This window comes from Coturnix japonica, chromosome 25, assembly GCF_001577835.2.
Source record: "Coturnix japonica isolate 7356 chromosome 25, Coturnix japonica 2.1, whole genome shotgun sequence".
Taxonomy (NCBI): Eukaryota; Metazoa; Chordata; class Aves; order Galliformes; family Phasianidae; genus Coturnix; species Coturnix japonica.
The window spans coordinates 1,488,736-1,507,079 of NC_029540.1; the positions used below are offsets into that span (position 1 = coordinate 1,488,736).

General features: G+C 53.9%; 2 protein-coding genes and 1 long non-coding RNA gene across 5 annotated transcripts in view; 1 reads left to right on the forward strand and 2 right to left on the reverse strand.

Moving 5' to 3' along the window:
* Positions 1-1,320: 1,320 nt before the first annotated feature.
* On the reverse strand, positions 1,321-4,207 carry LOC116654403. Its single transcript, XR_004309636.1, has 2 exons — positions 4,123-4,207; positions 1,321-1,846 (listed from the first exon to the last, which is right to left on the reverse strand). It is a non-coding gene; the product is annotated as an uncharacterized LOC116654403 (long non-coding RNA).
* Positions 4,097-16,540, forward strand: ADAR (adenosine deaminase RNA specific). Of its 2 annotated transcripts, none has more exons than XM_015884552.2 (16): positions 4,097-4,376; positions 4,628-4,818; positions 6,484-7,991; positions 9,251-9,437; positions 9,509-9,666; positions 10,031-10,172; positions 10,333-10,547; positions 10,747-10,903; positions 11,778-11,949; positions 12,479-12,572; positions 13,830-13,955; positions 14,032-14,165; positions 14,305-14,487; positions 14,876-14,988; positions 15,431-15,558; positions 15,819-16,540. In XM_015884552.2, exons 1-16 carry the CDS (start codon positions 4,247-4,249, stop codon positions 16,057-16,059), a joined length of 3,879 nt encoding a protein of 1,292 aa, XP_015740038.1. In that variant the 5' UTR covers positions 4,097-4,246; the 3' UTR covers positions 16,060-16,540. The 2 variants fall into 2 exon arrangements, with proteins under 2 accessions (XP_015740038.1, XP_015740039.1); XM_015884553.2 differs by having other exon boundaries at positions 6,487-7,991.
* A 1,007-nt stretch (positions 16,541-17,547) lies between these two features.
* The window catches only part of CHRNB2 (cholinergic receptor nicotinic beta 2 subunit), a 7,009-nt gene continuing 6,212 nt past the window's right edge, over positions 17,548-18,344 (reverse strand). For both annotated transcript variants that reach the window (XM_015884534.2, XM_015884533.2), the window contains exon 6: positions 17,548-17,742. In XM_015884534.2, the coding sequence (XP_015740020.1) occupies positions 17,578-17,742 (165 nt within the window). In that variant the 3' untranslated portion in view covers positions 17,548-17,577. The remainder of the gene's footprint in view (positions 17,743-18,344) is intronic.

Consider the following 18,344-nt stretch of genomic DNA (forward strand, 5'->3'; position numbering starts at 1 on the left):
TATTAATGCTGTCTATCAGGAAGCTCCCTGCAAGCTGGCGGTGGGGAGGCTCACTGATGTGACAGATGAGCTGCCTGGGAGCTGCTGCCTTCACTCAGAGCAGCACTGGGAGCCCCATCTCAATGCTCCCCCTCCAAGGGGTCCCTTTGCACAGCCCCCCTCCCCAAGGGGGTGAAGGCTCGGAGCAGCAGAGCCATGCAAGAACACAGCTCCCTAAGCAACAGCAGCGCAAGGCTGAAGGCCGAGGTGCCTGGCAGACACTGACAGCCATAAAAACGTGACAAATGAGCCCACCAGCAGCCAAGGCAAAGGCTCACGTGGCAGCCTCAGCCATGGGGATGGCTGCAGCCAGCACCGAGCTGCTCCTTCGCTGCTGCTGCTGCTGCTGCTGCTGCACAGTCACTGCAACGCTCCTGCAGCCGTGCCATTCCCACCCACACCCCCATTCAGTGCAGGGAGAGACCCCCCCCCATCCCCTCCATGCTGCATTGGGGTGAGCAATTGCCACAGCTGTGCCATCCGAACTCAGCTTCACACCTCAGGAGCCTCGAAGGGAAATGGCTCAGTGCAGTGCTGGGTGATGCTGCTGCTTTCCCTGCCTTGTGTCAGCAGGAGAAGGCACAGAAGGGTTGTTTCCAAGTGGGAAATCCCATTTGGGAAGCAGCGTTGAGCTGGAGGAAAGCAGGCCCAGTGCTGCGTGCAATGCAGCCCTTTGGGGTGTGAGTGGCAGCTGCTCCTTTCCTGCAGGGATGGATGGAGCAAATGGCACTTTTGCAGGCTGAATGAATTCCATCTGCTTGTTAAAATGGGCCACCATCAGCACCACCACCGAGCTACCTGCGCTTCAGTAAGAACCTATGGGAGAAAAAAACCCCTTTGGATGGGAATAGAAGCAGCAGAAGCTGCAGAGATCCAACATGTGGCTTCCAGCTTTGCATCTCTGTGCACCCAACACAGAGCAGCATCAGCTTCTGGAGGATGCAAGGATCAAACCCCATTGCTTGCTGTGCAATAGGTGTATTGCAGAAGCACAGTGCACAGCCCTGGGCATCAGCTCCACTCAATTAAAGCTTAAAGTCAGCTGATGGAGGAGAGTAACAAAATGTCCCCGTTGCAATCGAGCCATCAGCTTTTTATCTCCCGGTGGGAACAGGCTGATTCAACGGCGAGGAAGCGATATTTCAGCACGTCTCATAAAAAGCAGCTCTTAGACGAAACCCGGTGGAACAATGGCCTTCCAGCAGCGGGTCGGGCGGGGGAGCTGTGCCACAATTTATGGCATTTCGTAAGAGGGAACAGGGAACAAAGGCGGCACCTGAGGGCGTTCGGTGCCTTGGTTCGTACTGCCATCGTGCGGGGGGGATGAGCTGGGGGTCCCCAATACCCTGTGCTGGGAAAGGAGGGGGGGGGGGTATGAAAAGCACTGCAGGCTTTCAGCCTCAGCTCCAAATGAACCCACGGATCGCCCTGCTAACAGCTCAGAGGCTCCATCTCCATCATCTCCATCTCCATTTCCATCTCCATCTCCATCTCCATCTCCATCTCCATCTCCATCTCCATCTCCATTTCCATCTCCGTCTCTGTCTCCATCTCCATCTCCATCTCCATCTCTCCCGCTGTGTTCCTATGGAGACGAGCTGGAGTTTGCCCAAGTCTCCACGAGTCCATAGGATGCAGAATGAAAGCTGATGGAAGGGCTGTGATATTAAGGGATGTGAGGCTCCGTTGCTCCGTTGCTTTGCTTGCACCACGGTGCATCACGTTGACGCCGTGCGGGGCTTTGCATCCTCTGCTTTGCCCTAAGAGCTGCAGGGATGAATCACGTTCACGGAGGTTGGGTTATAGGCTGAGAACGTTCACCAGCAATTAAAAAAAGAAGAGAAAGAGGGGAAAAAAAAAAGAGCAGATTGAGGGTTGGGTGTGGAGTGTGAGACGCTGCGTGCCCAGGCTGGCAGCACCCGACCCTGCAGTGTGTGTGTGTGTGTGTTTGTGTGGGGTTTGTGCAATCACGAATCCTACAAAGAAATGGGAATTGAGGTTGGAGGAGCGGGGTTCTTGTTTTGGAGGACATATAACTATTGCAAGAGGGAATAATGTCTATATATATATATATATATATATATACACACCAAACCCAGCAAAATCAGCTTCATAAACCCACCCCCAAACCTGAGCTGGGCCTTGTACCTAGTCAAGTCTGTTGAGGGGGGGGGGTCTTCATTCACCCATCTGCCTTGCTGGCAGCTGTGGCTTCTGCAGCTCCTCTTGCCCTCATTGTTCTTTGGACCCCCACCTCCCCTGTTCCCCTGTGTGCCCTCAAAGCCCCCCTAATTTCCCCGCACACCCTATGGGGCTCACACCCCCTGCATTCATCCCAGCCCCACTTTGATGCCAGGGGGAAGCAGCCCCATAGGTCCCAACGTCAGCTCCATCCCTTTAGGGCCACGTCCCCATGTCTTCAGGTCCCCATGGAGCCCCTATAAAGCACCCTCAGCCCCTGCTCAACACCCAAAGCTCCCCCAGCACCCACCCATCTCCCTACCCCATAGGATTGCACTGTCCCCTGTGCCCCCCCTCCCCCCCAATCCCCAGTTTATCCCATTTCAATTCATCTTACACAGCATGGAGCTGCCCCCTCCGTCAGCTCCATCCCTTTAGGGCCATGTCCCCATGTCTTCAGGTCCCCATGTCTTCAGGTCCTCATGGAGCCCCTATAAAGCACCCTCAGCCCCTGCCCACCCATCAACCACCCATCTCCCTGCCCTCCACCCCTCCATCTCTCACAGCGCCCCACTGCACCCCATAGGACTGCACTGTCCCTTGTGTCTCCCCCCCCCCCAATCCCCAGTTTATCCCATTTCAATTCATCTCATGCAGCATGGAGCTGCCCCCTCCGTCAGCTCCATCCCTTTAGGGCCACGTCCCCATGTCTTCAGGTCCCCATGGAGCCCCTATAAAGCACCCTCAGCCCCTGCTCACCACCCGGAGCTCCCCCAACACCCACCCCCTTGGGGAGCAGAGGGGCTGGGGGCTCCCGTGGGTGCTCACATAGAGACGTGGGGCTCCCCGTGGGCGCACAGTGCGACGTGGGGCTCCTGGCTCTGTCTCGCTGGCAGATGGCACCCAGTGAGCAGCAGACGGGAACAGGCTGCTCCGTGCCTGGGGAGCTGTGATGGGTGTAATGGGAGGGGGGGGGGGGTTGAAGAAGGGGGGAGCAGGATCCACGCTGGGAGGGGGGGTGGGGGACAATGTAGTGCTGCTGGAAGATGATGCAGGGAGTGGGGATGCAGCTTGGCTGGGGAGGGGGCGGGCAACTCCATGCTGTGTAAGATGAATTGAAATGGGTAAAATGGGATTGGAGGGGGGGGGGGTCACAGGGGACAGTGCAGTCCTATGGGGTGCAGTGGGGCCCTGTGAGAGATGGAGGGGTGGAGGGCAGGGAGATGGGTGGGTGATGGGTGGGCAGGGGCTGAGGGTGCTTTATAGGGGCTCCATGAGGGACTTTTGAAGACATGGGGACCTGAAGACATGGGGACATGGCCCTAAAGGGATGGAGCTGATGGAGGGGGCAGCTCCATGCTGCATGAGATGAATTGAAATGGGATAAAATGGGGAGGGGGGGACACAGGGGACAGTGCAGTCCTATGGGGTAGGGAGATGGGTGGGTGCTGGGGGAGCTCTGGGGGTGGGCAGGGGCTGAGGGTGCTTTATAGGGGCTCCATGGGGACCTGAAGACATGGGGACGTGGCCCTAAAGGGATGGAGCTGAACTATGGGATGGGACCTATGGGGCTGCTTCCCCTTGGCATCAAAGTGGGGCTGGGATGAATGCAGGGGGTGTGAGCCCCATAGGGTGTGGGGGGAACTTAGGGGGGCTTTGAGAGCACATAGGGGAGGTGGGGGGTTGGGAGTCCAAAGAACAACGAGGGCTGGAGTAGCTGTAGAAGCCATATAGGCCATGAAGGCAGATGGGTGAATGAAGGTGAATGAAGACCCCCCCCATATATTACACCCGACGCCCACCGAGCACATGGACAGAGCTCACTGCGCATGCGCCAGTCCGACGGTGCTCAGGCGCATGCGTGTCACTGCTATCACAGAGCGCATGCGCGGTAGCACCTACGCGCAAGGTCAGGCCTAGTGCGGCCACGTCCGCAACAACAGGAGACACTCGGGGAGCGAACCGGAGATCCGGGATCGAAGCGATATCCCCGGTAGGCCGGCAGCCCCTCCACCGGCACGCAGCCATGCGTTGTCCTACCGGAACCCCTCCGTCTTTCCGTGCCCTGAAGAAAGATGGCGGCCACCACGCCGCGTGGCGCGGTTTGATGACGTCATTACTGCGCGCCCGCAGCGGCGCCGGTGGCGGCGGAGGGGGTAAGAGGGGACGGGGGGGGGAGGGGTAAGGTGTGGGAACGGGGCACCGGGAGGAGCCTGGAGCCTATAGGGGGAAATGGGGAACCGGGACGGGATGAAGGGGGGTGAGAACATAGAGAATAAAGAGAGTTCCCATCTATGGTGGAGATGTGCACGGTAGTACCGGTACCGGGACCGTAACCCCGAACCGGGTCCAATGCTCCGCCTCAATCAAGGCCTCATTCCTTTAACCCCCCCCCGTCCGGTTCCAGGCACGGCGCCGTGTCCCAGCGCTGCCCGCCTCATTGTGGGGCGGGGAGAACAGCTGCGGGGACGGAACCGAAAGCGAAAGGATCCGCAGCCATCTTACGGCATTAACCGGACCCGGTACCGCCTCCGGAGCTTCGCTTTGGCCGTCCGAAGGCACAGAAAGCCCCGTTTGGGGCTGTCGGACCGAGCGCAGGTAACGCGGAACGGGAAGAGCCGACACACGATCGGTCGGTGCTGATTCGGGACCGTAAAGAGCCGCGTTAATCACAGAATGAGCCGGGTTGGAAGGGACCTCAAGGATCGTGTAGTTCCAACCCCCCATAGACCCCATATCCACCCCATAGAGACCCCATAGAGACCCCATAGAGACCCCATAGATCCCCATAGAGACCCCATAGATCCCCATAGAGACCCATAGAGACTCCATAAACCCCACAGCCCCCATAGAATCACAGAATGATCCGGGTTGGAAGGGACCTCAAGGATCGTGTAGTTCCAACCCCCCATAGACCCCATATCCACCCCATAGAGACCCCATAGATCCCCATAGAGACTCCATAAACCCTACAGTCCCCATAGAATCACAGGATGACCCGGGTTGGAAGGGACCTCAAGGATCATGTAGTTCCAACCCCCTGCCTGGCAGGGCCACCAAACATACACCTTTACTAGATCAGGTTGCCCAGGAGACCCCATAGATCCCCTCAGAGACCCCATAGATCCCCTCAGAGACCCCATAGAGACCCCATAGATCCCCATAGACCCCATAGAGACCCCATAGATCATGTTGTCCAGGTCCCTGTCCAACCTGGCCTTGAACACCTCCAAGGACGGGGCATCCACAACCTCCCTGTGCAGCCTGTTCCAGTTCCTAACCACTCTCCTAGTGAAGAACTTCCCCCTGACATCCAACCTAAATCTTCCCTCTTTTAACTTAAAACCGTTTCCCCGTGTCCTGCTATTGTCAGCCCTTTTGGTGGTCGGTGTGGTTAAAGAGCTGAGCGTGCTCCGGTCATTTAGGAGCGCTCCACGTGCAGCCTTCCCCTCTTTTCATCCTTCTTTTCCCTATTGACACATCGCTTTTGGGCTTGGGGAGGTCAAAGAGCTTCCTTTGTAAAGGGTTTATCAATGCTGAGTGATGTGGGGGTCCCTGGGGGGGAGGCTAGCAGGGGATATCCATTACTATGTGTAGGAGGGCTGGGATACACCCTATGAGCGGCTGCTTCACTTTACAAGCTCAGAGCCCTGAAGGTGTGAGCGAAACTCAAGGCTGCCATCCCCAAAACACCTTCGTGGCATTACAAAGCGGCTGCCGATCTGATTTCACTGTAGGTTATCACCTTACTCCTGCAGTGTGATGCTTTACATCCATAGGTCTTTATAGGTCTTATAGGTTTCTGGCTTAAGCCCTGACTATGAAGCTCTCCCAGCTGTGCCACATTGAGCTGCCCTGCCTCCCTCTGCCTTTCAGGTTCCAAAAGCAGACATGAGCTTCTTGCCTCCCTGCGGGCACAGAAGTGAAACTTGCTCATGTCCCAGTGGTGCCAGAAGGGGATTGAACCCAAACTCAAGCAGTCTTTGCATCCACCTTGATGTTCAGCCCAAACAAGAGCGGCCAATCTGTCTTTATATGAAGCTGGTTTCTTGTTAACCTCACCCAGTGTTCCTGGCTGCTGGGTTCTGACCTGGGCAGGTGTAATTTGCCAGCTGTGCTCACATGAATAATTGAATGGCAGTGGAAAGGCTTGGCGAGGCTCTTATCTCAGCAGCATGGGGGGTGTTTAGGCTGCACCTCTGCTTATAATGGTGTCATTGGGTTTTTAACCCCCATTGGGTTGTTTTTTGTGTGTCTTCCTAGCAGGTATCCACTGGGAACTGGAAGGAATCGCTGCTCCTGGTGTGCAGGCAGCCTGGATGCCAACGTGTGCTCAAGCAGAGCGCTATGAGCAGAGGCGCTGCTCAAGGCAAAGGCTCACATCTCACCCGAGCAAGGCATAACTGCTCCAACCCTCACCCAGCTTTCTTTAACCGCCCCCATTCGTCGCAGATAACAAACTGGGAATCCTCTCGGCGCCTGGCAGAGCTGGATGGTGATGTCTGCTTAATTCAGAGGCCGCAGTCGTACAGCAAGCTGTGTGCTGGGGGATGGCAGGCTGCTGCTCCTGCAGGGAGAGGGCAGGGTGGCCGTGGTAAAGCAGGATGGCATAGGTTCTCCAGCAAGCAGCAGCAGGTAGAAACACCCCCACGTTGTCCCCCTCCTCGTTATTACTCTCAGGAGGACTTGCAAAGAGATTCATCTGCCATCAGGTTGGATTTACAGAGACTGTCTCTGACTGGGCAGAGCTTGGAACAAGAAATACTGAGTATTTTAGGGCAGCTTCGGGAGGGAGAGACTCGTACAGTTCACGATCTCGTCCGTAAGCTTAAAACTCCAAGGAAAGAAGTCAATCGTGTTTTGTATCAGCTCCTCAGGGCAGGCAAATTGCACAGGACTGAAGGGACGCCGCCGCTGTGGAGGATTGCCAACCCAAAGACAGAGAGAGAAGGAAACCATCCTGAGCACGGGGTGGGGAACGCAGACCCAGCTCTTGAAAGCAGGGAAGAGAGGAGTGCAGCTGGTGGGAGAGACCCCAACCCCACCATGGCTGAGACCAAGGACAAAATCTGCAACTTCTTGTTCAGCGTGGCGGATACGACGGCCATCAACCTTGCTAGAAACATTGGATTTTCCAGGGCGAAGGATGTGAATTCCTTTCTCAGTGCTTTGGAGAAGCTGGGTGATGTCCGTAAGCTGAACTCAACCCCTCCACGATGGTCCCTAACGAGCAGGAAGCGAGAGAGGATGGAGATGAGGCTGAAAGCCACTGTAACAGCAGCAGATCCTGCACCTGAACCAGGTGTGCAGCCTCCTCCTGTGCCTCCAGCTCTGCGAGAGGCGGCTGCAGCATCACCAGCAGCAACAACAGCAGGGCAAAATGTGGGAGGTGGGCAGCAGCCATCGGAGCCGAGCATTCAGATCAATGCTGCTGTTAATGAAGCAGCCGTGCCTGAGGAATCCAAGCCCTTATTTACTGGCTTCGGTAGCTACGATAGCTCTGAAAACAGCAGGTGGGCTTCGGATGATATCCCAGATTATCTAAACACTATCACCAAGCAGCCGGATGGCTCAGAATCCATCATGCACTCTCAGTCTTCCCCCAGCTACGCTGCTCAGTTTAACACTGTCTTCCCATGCACCCCAGTGGAGAAGCTGCTGGCTTGTCAGGAGAAGAACCCAGTGAGCGGCCTCACCGAGTACTCCCAGTTTACCTACCAGCACTGTGAGTTCACCATGCTGGAGCGGAGTGGGCCCTCTCATGAGCCACGGTAAGGATGCTTCCTAACATCCCTGAGCTCTATTTGTTTCAGCTGAATTTGACCAGCTTCCACCCCGGTGTTGTCCCAAAGAGCAGCTCATTAATGTTTGCTGCTGTTTGGGTTGATGAGCCTGGCTGATTCCTGCTTTTAAACACCAGCATTCTGTGTCTGCTAACCCCACACAGGGGTAGAATTCATCTCTTGAGCCTGATGCTCTGCCTTATTTAGTCCCTTGGCTTTCAATTTTGGTTATATTGGGAGGTAAAACTGTCATTTCTGGGGTATCTCTGACTTATCCAGATACAAGCTGTGAATGTGGCATAAAAGAAGCCCCAAACGAAGCACCTGAGAGCAGCGAGTTTGGGTTAAATGGGGTGAACCCACCCGCAGTGTCTCTATGGTGTGGTAGGTCAGAGTCCAACGTGATGCTACACTGTCTGGATTCAGTCTCTGGGGTCCCACCTCTGACTGCTTAAACTGTGGCTGTTCCTGAGTGAGATGGTGAAAAGTGGGCATGTGCCAGGCTGGAACACGTCAATAGATTCGCTAGACAGGAAAATTGGCCTCATTTCTGAAGGCAGAGTCCCAGGTCTTTTTTTTGTAAGGGGAGATGGAAGGGATTCAGCCCATCTCTGGATCCCGGGTGACCCCTTTTCTCTGGAAGCAATTTTCCTATGCACGGGGCTGTAGAACAGGAGAGGAGCTGCATAGCTGGAAAAGAAACCCATGAGAGGTGTGTGTGTGTGAAGCAGCACCTCCTGAGCTGCTCTGAATGCATTGGGTGGCTCACAGCACTGCTGGGATTCAAAGAGGGTGCCAGAGGAACAAATGAGGTGCAGGCAGAGCAGGATGGGCTGCTCTCAGACTTACTGCTTCCCCATGCAGGAGATGTGACTGAGCTGCTCTTTGCAAGGGCTTGTTGCATCTTTGCAAGGGCTTGTTGCATCTTTGCAAGGGCTTGTTGCATCTTTGCAAGGGCTTGTTGCATCTTTCCAGCTGTCTTTTTGGCTTGCAGAACAAGGCAGCTCATCCCCTTTCTTGCAGAACAAAATCCAGAGCTGCTGCATCTAACCTAAGCAGCTTTGGAGATGCTGTGAAGTGAGACCCAGACACACAGCTTTCCTTCTTGCATGTAGCAGCAATGGTTTGCTCTCAACCTGCAGCTGCCTGCTCCTCCTCATCGACTTCCAAGAGCAAACACTTGTGCTGAGAACACCACGTTGATTTACCTTCCTGATTTGGGTCTCTTTGTATTCTCTCTGTGGAAGGTTTAAGTTCCAGGCAGTGATTAATGGGCGCCCATTCCCACCAGCAGAAGCAGGAAGCAAAAAACTGGCCAAGCAGGAGGCAGCAGCTAATGCCATGAAGATCCTGATGCAAGAAGCAGAGAATGGAAGCCCTGACGATCTTAGCAGTGAAATGCAATTTGTGTCTGACAGCTCTGAGCTGGAGCAAGTGAGTCTTTTAATCTTCTTTTTCAGCTCGGTCAAACAGTGTTTGTATTGAAACCCATCTTCTCTTTGCAGGCTTTGCATTCAGAGCCAGAGCTGTCGTCTTTACCGGCTCAGCTGAACCTTTTGCCTGGGAAAAACCCCATCAGCGTGTTAATGGAGTATGGGCAGAAGTCTGGGAACACAGTTGAATTCGTGCTGCTGTCTCAGGATGGCCCACCTCACGATCCCAGGTATGGTATGCAGCTGTCAGCCATGGGGAGGATGGAAACCCTTCCTTCCCTTAACACCTTGCTGGTGCTCATCCTGATTTAACCTCTTACCAAGGAGCCTGGGCATGGCTCCTCCATGATGTCTGTCTGCAGAAGAAAGCTAAAAGTGCCTTTTCTCAGAGCAGGGATGTTCTGCTGCACCAAGAACAGCTTCTAGTCCTGTGCTCTACCTGGTAGCACTGCTGTGATTTCCAGCTTGAGGCCATGGTGGTAGATTCAAAGAGATAATACAGAAGGATTTAAACATGAACTGGGAGAAAGGGATAATAAACAGGGCTGAGATGTGTGTGCTTAACACTCTTTGTATGCTATGATGTCCTGTCAGGTTCAGCTACCGTGTGAAAATGGGTGACCAAATTTTCCCTGCTGTGGTAGGAAACAGCAAGAAGGGAGCAAAGCAAATGGCAGCAGAGGTTGCTATGAAGATTCTTTCTAGAGAGTCCATGCCACGTGTCCCACCTGAACAGGTACAGGGAGCTCCTTTGTGACACCCAACTGTTTGCTTGCATTGTTTTCCCCCTTTATTTCATGCATTCCACCCCATGAGGCCACATTGTGGCTCTGATAGAGCTTTGCAGAAACCATTGGTGTTTAACAACCCTGTCCTGTCCTTCTGTCCTCCACCAGCCCATTGTGAAGCCCCAGGGTGAACACAGCTGTGCTCTGCAGGTCGTTGTTCCTGAAAGCAATGAACCCAAAGCAATGAAATCAAAGGCTGTTGGGGAGCTCATCAAATACCTCAATGTCAATCCGGTCAGTGGCTTGTTGGAATACGCCCGCTCCAATGGCTTTGCTGCAGAGTTCAAACTCATTGACCAAACAGGACCTCCCCATGACCCAAAGTAAGTGGCTGTGTCTCTCTTGGGGGGAAATCTTGCTTTTTTACTGTTGTCCTGGAGTAGGAAAGTGGTTTGAGGTGACAACAGGCTTTGCTGCTGCCTCTGCCCAACCTCATGCCTCCACTCTGCTCTTCTCTGTGCTGAGAGATTTAAAACCAGGCTGAAATTGAAGGTTTTCTTTGGTTCTCTGCTGTCTTTACAGGTTTGTCTATCAGGCGAAGGTTGGAGGCCGCTGGTTCCCAGCTGTAACTGCACACAGCAAGAAACAGGGCAAGCAGGAGGCAGCTGACGCAGCGCTCCGGGTCCTGATTGGGGAAACAGAGAAAGCAGAACGCATGGGAGGGATGAGCATCGCGGAGGTAACGTCCAGCTCTAAGGCTGGGGCTGCTTTTGTAGCCCTTTCTCTCCTGTGCTTCTCAGTCCAGCAGGAAAATGCCTCAGATTGTTGTTCTCTGAAGGTGTAGATGAGCTGATGCTCTGCTAAAACGGGTTGGGTATTTCCCCATGGTGCAGCCACTCTCTTCACTCTTGCCAGTGTCTGCTTTAAGGCCTTTGTTATGCTCTGATACTTCCATGAGCTGCTGAAAGATGTTCCTGCGGTGGTACAGGAATGCTCCCATTTTTATTCTGATACATCCATTCCAAATACCTTCATGCCAGACTGAAAACTACATCAGCTCAGAAAGTCGTGCATCAGATACAAGTGGTTGAGTCAGGATGGCAGCCCCAAACCTGAAATCTCACTTGGAGTTTGGTGATCACTCCAAAACTGCATTTCCCATTGCACGGCTGTGGCTCTAAATAGCAAATCAGGGAGGATGTGATGGAGGGTGGTGATAGAGGAGGCAGTTGCAGGTGCACTCTCCCAACAGGCAAACAGAGTGGGGGACTCCTGCAAAGCCAGACACAGATTTCCCTGGCTGAGTCTCTGGGAATACAGGCAAGATTGGGTTTTGTTGCTTTGCAGTGGGGTTCCCCCTGGCACCTTGAGCTCATTTAGCTCTGTGCCAGGCAGACAGCTTGCTAATGGTGTGCTCAGAGCAGAACTCCAGGCATTGCATCCTAGAAATACCCCAAAGATCTTCACCCACCCCTTTGATGTGATGCCCTCCGTGTGTCCAACCCCAAACATCTCTTCCTGCAGTCTGTGTTCTGTGTGTTCCAGCCTTCTGCTTGCTTAGCTGTGTTTTGGGTTTGCTCTTTGCCTGAGCTCTTTTCCTCCCTGCCCTGCAGCTCCCCGTGAGGGGCAGCACCCTCCATGACCAGATGGCCATGCTGAGCCACCAACGCTTCAACGCCCTGACTGCTTGCATCCAGCACAGCCTGCTCGGAAGGAAGATCCTGGCTGCCATCATCATGCGAAAGGGAAGCCAGGACTTGGGAGTGGTGGTCAGCATCGGGACAGGTATGGGCTGCTTCCAACATGAGCTGAGCTCTGAACCTCCCACTGGGTTCCCCATCAGCTCCAAGCAGTGAACAGCTGCTGCTGGAGGCTTTGGAAGGGCAAGCAACGCTCGCAGGGCTCACATGGTGTCACAAGTGATTTAGCTGGAGAGGGAGAACAAAGTGATGGTGCCTTGAGCGATATTGCTCTTAATCTTTGCTTGCATTGCTCTGTGCATCAGAGCGTGGGCTCCTTCCCGCATCACATAGCACAGGTTCCTCACTTTGGCACAGCTGAAAAGCACTTGGGCTTGGAGGGATGCTGCCCTAAAAGTGTGGCCATCAGAATCTCTGCTGCCTATGGAGCAGTGTGTGCTCTCTCTATCCCTTGTTTTCTTCCCTGCCTGGGTCAAGGTGGTAACCAATGCGAGAAATGCTGCTCAGGAGCCCAGAGAAGTAAAACTCAGTGTGATTTAAACCCTTCTACAAAGCTCTTGTTGCGGCTTTGAGTGACACAAACCTTCCATTTCTCTCTTCTGTTTCCCCCCCAGGTAATCGGTGTGTGAAAGGAGAAGAGCTGAGCTTGAAGGGGGAGACGGTGAATGACTGCCATGCAGAAATCATTTCACGCAGAGGCTTTGTGAGGTGAGAAGGGGGAAGCCCAGGGAGAGGCAGAGTTGCCTACAAAGGGGTGCAGGCAGGGAGGTTCCTGCAGCGCTTTAACACCACTTTACCCATGTGTTGTTAAAACAGAGGGATGTTATTTGTGATAAGGAAGGGCCGTGCATGAACGTTGCCCAAATTTAGTGCTGAACTGGAGACTTGCCAAGAGCCCAAGGGCTGTTTCTGCTGCACTTAAAATAAAGCATGGTGCAAAGCACAGCTCCGGTCTGAGCACAGCACTATCAGGCAGCAATGGGGATTTTGCAGCCCAGATCCTTTGGTGGCACTTGTGGGTGCAGAAGGCAGTTTGCTGATAAGGGACAAATCCCTTTTTTTCATCAGTTGGGAAGGCTTTATCCAAACCAAACTGCCCAATTGTTCTCTTATCTGTAAAAACATTCAGCTCTTCTCTGAAGCCAGATGCAATTGGGTGAGCCTCACTAATTGCCTGCCCTCCCAGTTACGAGCAGCAGCAAAGCAAGATGCTTCTGTAAAGCTGTTGTCTGCCCTCTGTGCCTTCCTGAGCTCTGGGAGGTGTTGGGGGTCGCTCCCCAGCAGGCTGTGAAGTCAGAGGGTTGCACTGTTGCTTACTGTCTATATGAGCTATGAATCTTGACAGCTGTAGCTGCTGGGCTGCTCTGGCACAGCGGAGCCTGTTGGAAATGACAGCAATGAGCTTCACCTCTCCTGCACACGCTCTTCTTGAGGGATCTCAGTGAAGCTGCAGTTTTCCTTTAGTCCTTGATGGTGTGTTGGAGACCTCAGGGTTTTCCTCCCAGCCAGCAGCAGCCATGAAAGGCCCAGTCAATGTAAACAGATCGTGGGCTTGTGCTAATAATACTGCTCATGTTCAGCTGCCTTTGGGGCTCTTTACTCTGCGTGCAAACTCGGTGCTGACTAAAGGTGCTAAGTTAACAACCTTGAAGTCTTCTTCACGCTCAGATCAGATGCATCCAAACAGCAGAGCTGAGCCAGCCGGTTTCCTTTCTCTCCTCCGTCAGTGCTTGTATCTGCTTACCCAACACCACGCTTGTTTCTTTATTGCATGTCATCTGCCTGGCAAAAAAATCTGCTCTGTTTTGTGCCTCTCTGTGCTGTCACACACCATTCATTGGCTTCTGTCATTGGTTTGATGGAGGCAGAGCTCAGGATCCTGCTTTTCCAGGGCACTGTGCAGATCTATATGTGTTTTGTCTTGAGGAGCCAAAGCACCTTTTGATGCGTTGTTCCTGTTTTCAGGTTTCTCTATAGTGAGCTGATGAAGTACGACCCCTCTAAACCTTCTGCGAAAGAGAGCATTTTTGAGCCAGCAGGAGGGAGGAGACTCAAAATAAAGAGCAACATCACCTTCCACCTCTACATCAGGTTGGCTTGGGGTGATGCAGGAGGTTGGGATGTGGGTGGTGACCTGGCTGTAACCTGGGGAGTATTTCACTTCTAGCACAGCACCCTGTGGAGATGGAGCTCTCTTTGATAAGTCCTGCAGTGACCAGGCGAGCGTGGTGGGGCAGGCAGAGCACCAGCCCCTCTTTGAGAACTCCAAACAAGGCAAGCTGCGGACCAAGGTGGAGAACGGTGAGTGCAGTTTGTGTTAGGAAGCTCTAGTCCTCCATTCTATGAGCCATCCAGGCTTCCTTCCTTTACCCAATGGGATCTGAAGCATGCAGGTAACAAAGGGATTGAGTGCCTGATTGAGCTTTCCTTGCTCACACAGGGGAAGGCACCATTCCTGTGGAGTCAAGCGACATCGTGCCGACGTGGGATGGGATCCAGCACGGGGAGAGGTTACGCACCATGTCCTGCAGTGATAAAATCCTACGTTGGAACGTCCTGGGCTTGCAAGGAGCGCTGCTGTCACACTTCATCGAGCCGGTGTATCTCAGCTCTGTTACTCTTGGTATGAGACCCATCGTCCCTTAATGGGTTGGGACAATTGTGCTGCTCTGTTGTGGAGCGAGCTGCAGTGCCAAATAACCCCCTTCCACCATGGAGAGTAAGAGACTGAAACATCAGTCTGTTCTGTTTTGGAGCTGGTGGATTGTATGTAGTGGGTGGTGTGAGTTTTCCTCTAGGATTCTTGATTTTAGGAGGTGCATGTGAGGCTGAGACCAAACTTGCATCATTAAAGGCACATGCGAGCTGTAAGCCTTCACCTTGGGGTGTGCGGCAGCGAGCTCACTTTGTGCTGATCCCCATGGCTGCCAGCTTTCAGTGCTGTCATTCTCAGGGCTTATCTATTAGCTGCACACTTCTGCTCTCTGATGCCTTCACGTGTGTCTTCATAGGTTACCTGTACAGCCAGGGCCACCTGACACGAGCAATCTGCTGCCGCCTGGTGAGAGATGGGGATGTGCTGCACAAGAGGCTCCAGGCTCCGTATCGTATCAACCACCCAGAGGTTTGTGCTTCTCTTGGTGTTTCCATCCTCTCTTCCACCTCAGCCCTGAGGTCACTGTAGGGGGTGGCCAGTAAAGCAGTGTGTGCCATCCCTCTGTGTCCATGGGGAAACACAGACCAAGTTTACCCTCTTAGCCTTCATTTTGGCAGCAAACAGGCTTCTTAATCTCAGGTGTTTGGCTGAGCTGAGTGCAAGGGTTGGAAACTCCAGGTTTTGCTTCTCCCAGGTGAGATCAGACCCAGCACTGACACTTCCCAAAGAGAGCATCAGTGTAGAGGACCTTCAGCATGGGGTAGATGAGGTTTTTAACATGCAGAGCACTGAGCATCAGGGGTGGGAAGCAAAGGCCATAGCTGAGTGCAGGGGGGTGGCTGCTGTGACCCCCATCTCATGGTGGGATCAGTGTTGGAAACCCGCCCCCTTCTCCCCTCTTTGGCTGCAGGTTGGACGAGTCAGCGTGTACGACTCAGCCAGGCAGACAGGCAAGACGAAGGAGTCTTCAGTGAACTGGTGTCTTGCTGATGAAAGCAAAGTGGAAGTGTTGGATGGCACAAAAGGGAAAGTAGACGGGTAAGAAGAGCTTTTCCTGATGCTGCTTTTCTGTCTGGGGAGCTGGGGTCAGTTGTATTCAGCATTGCAGTGTCTGCTGTGGGGAGGGGTATTACAAGCTGACTCAATATAGAGCTCTTGAAGCAGAACAGATTGTGCCCAGGCCTTGCAGCAGATCCCCAGGGGGATCTCATGGGTCTCTGACCAAGGGTTTGCTCTGAGTCCTCTGCTCCTATCAGCTGTGTCATCCCTTTCCCCAATGCCTTTTTCTTCCTTCTCAGACCGAAGCTGGAGGTGTCTCGTGTGTCCAAGAGAAAAACCTTTGCCCTTTTCCGCCAGTTATGTGCCAAGACTGATTGCAAAGAGCTGCAGAAGCTCTTGGTGTACTCAGAAGCAAAGGCAGCAGCCGTGCAGTACCAGCAAACCAAGCAGTGCTTCTTCAGTGCATTGGGAGAGATGGGCTACGGCAGCTGGATCTGCAAACCACAGGAGGAGGACAACTTCTCCATCTCTGATGCATAACCAGAGGCTGTGGCTGGATGTGAGGGTGTGGGTGAGCGTGTGTAGGGTGTATGGGTCCATCTTCCCCCGCTTTCTTTTTGAGGTGCAGCCAGTAGTTGCAGCAGTTTCCCCTGTAGGCCTTGGCTGCTTTCTCTGCTCCTGTTCCTTCCCAGGCCCAGCCCTTTTCTCTTTTAAAACACGCATGAAAAATCATCATCTCTTTAATTTGAAGCCAGGGCGGCCTGAGTTTGTTTGCTTTTGTGTTCTCATCTCTGTCGTTTCTTTAAAAGAAGGTACAAGAAACCAGAAGGGACGGCAGCCCTGAATCATTTGGACCTTGCAATGCAGCTCCCTCTGGCAGATTTCAGGGCAGGTTTCTCTCTTTGGAGAGCTTGTTTTATGTCTCGTGTTCTCCCTGTTCTTTGGTGGCTGGGCTGGGACACAGACTGAGCTCTGCACAGCTGCCAGCTGTTCTGTGTTTAATAAATTTTAGCTATTGTTACCTGGTTTTGTTCTATGGGTGTGTGAAGTGCCCAGGGCTGTGAATGGGAATCCCTGGGTGTGGAATTGAGGGTGGTTATGCAAGGAACGTGGATGAGGTATTGTTTGCTAAGCCATGAGTTATCTGCACTGAGCTGTTGTAATGGTGGGTGAAGCTTTCTTGCCTTAACCAGAGGCTTTGGGGGCAGAATTGAGCCCTGTGCAGGGTTCTCCCACCTCTTCCTTGTCTTTTTGCTCCTCTCTGGGCTGGGGGAAGTCACGTTGCTTTCCTACTGGGAGGCTGCAGGTGAGGCCGTGTCCTCTCTTGTGTCTGAGCTCAACCAGACGTCAAACAAAGCGTTCTTGTGGAAGGTGAGAAATGCCCCAGGAGGGCTCAGGGCTGCAGGGCAGCTCTCAGCCTCCTTCCTCCTCACTGAACAGGGTGACAGCGACAGCTCCAACATCTCACTGTGTCCGGAATGTGGGATGGGAAGCAGCTTAAAGCAAAGAGGAGCAGCCTGGGTGCTCCCCTGTCCTGCTGCCAGCAGCTGGGGGTGCTCTGTTGGGATGCTCAGGGCTCTCTATACCCCTGGGCTCCCATTGGGACTTGTGGGTCCTTGTTCAGTGGGGACAGAGTGGGACATGAGCAGCATCCAGAACTGGGATGCAGGGTTGGACCCAGCAGGACGTTACCATGAAGCTCTCATGATTTCACTGCTGGGAGCACCTGAGAAGGGAGGAGGTGGTTGAGGAGCAGCAGCCACAGCAGCCCTGGGTTTTATCCTGCTGTGTGATACGAATCGTGGCCCCATCAACCCCTATATGAACAAATGGGTTTTTAAATCATTTCTGATGCATGCCATCCCCTCGTGCCACGCACCCCTGCCCACCATCTGCTCCGTGCTCCCTGGCTGAGCCCTATTCGAAGAGAAGCACCTGCCCCACTCAATGACACTACAATGAAGCATCCTCTCCTGTGTTGAGTATTTATTGGTTTGCAGTGGCTGCCCCAGGCCCTGCCCCCCCAGCCCCTTATGGTCCCCCTCCCCAACCCCAGCCCTATTTGGAGGTGGGGGTGCCCTGGCCGAGCTGCAGCAGGGAGTTGGTGGTGTAGTTCTGGAACAGGGGCTGCAGGAACATCCCGACGGTGCCGAAGACGCAGACGATGATGAACATCCAGAGGAAGATGCGGTCGATGACCATGGCCACGTACTTCCAGTCCTCCTTCACCTGTATGGGGTTGGGATCGCTTTGGTCAGCTCAGGGCTCAGCTCCTCAGCATTTCTATTCTACAGAGCCCCAGATCTGCACCCTCAGCACTGCGGTTCCGGGGGCTCAGCTCTGCCCTGGCAGCTCATCTGCTGAGTCCAAGGAACTCATCTCGCTGCTCAGCCATGCTGGGGTTGTGTCCCCATCCCACACTGAAATCTGCAGCCTCACGTGGGTCAGCCCTCATGGGAGCAGCTGTGTGGTGCTGGGGGCAGGGGGCACATATAGGGCTGTGGGGGCTCCTGGGGACATGGCCGGGCAGGGACCCCGTGATATGGGTGTGTGCATCCTTTCCTAGAGTAACCCCATAGCCCTGTATGTGCACCCTGTATGTCCACCTCCCACAGCTCTCCATGCACATCACAGGCCTTTGCACATCCCGTAGCTCTACGGAGTGACGTGCAACCCACAGCCCTGCCTGCACCCCATGCCCCATAGCCCCCCCTGCACCCCATAACGCTGCCTACATCCCATGCCCCATTGCTCCCCTGTAACCCATAACGCTGCCTGCACCCCCCAGCTCTACTTGGACCCCACCAACACCCCATACTGGCACC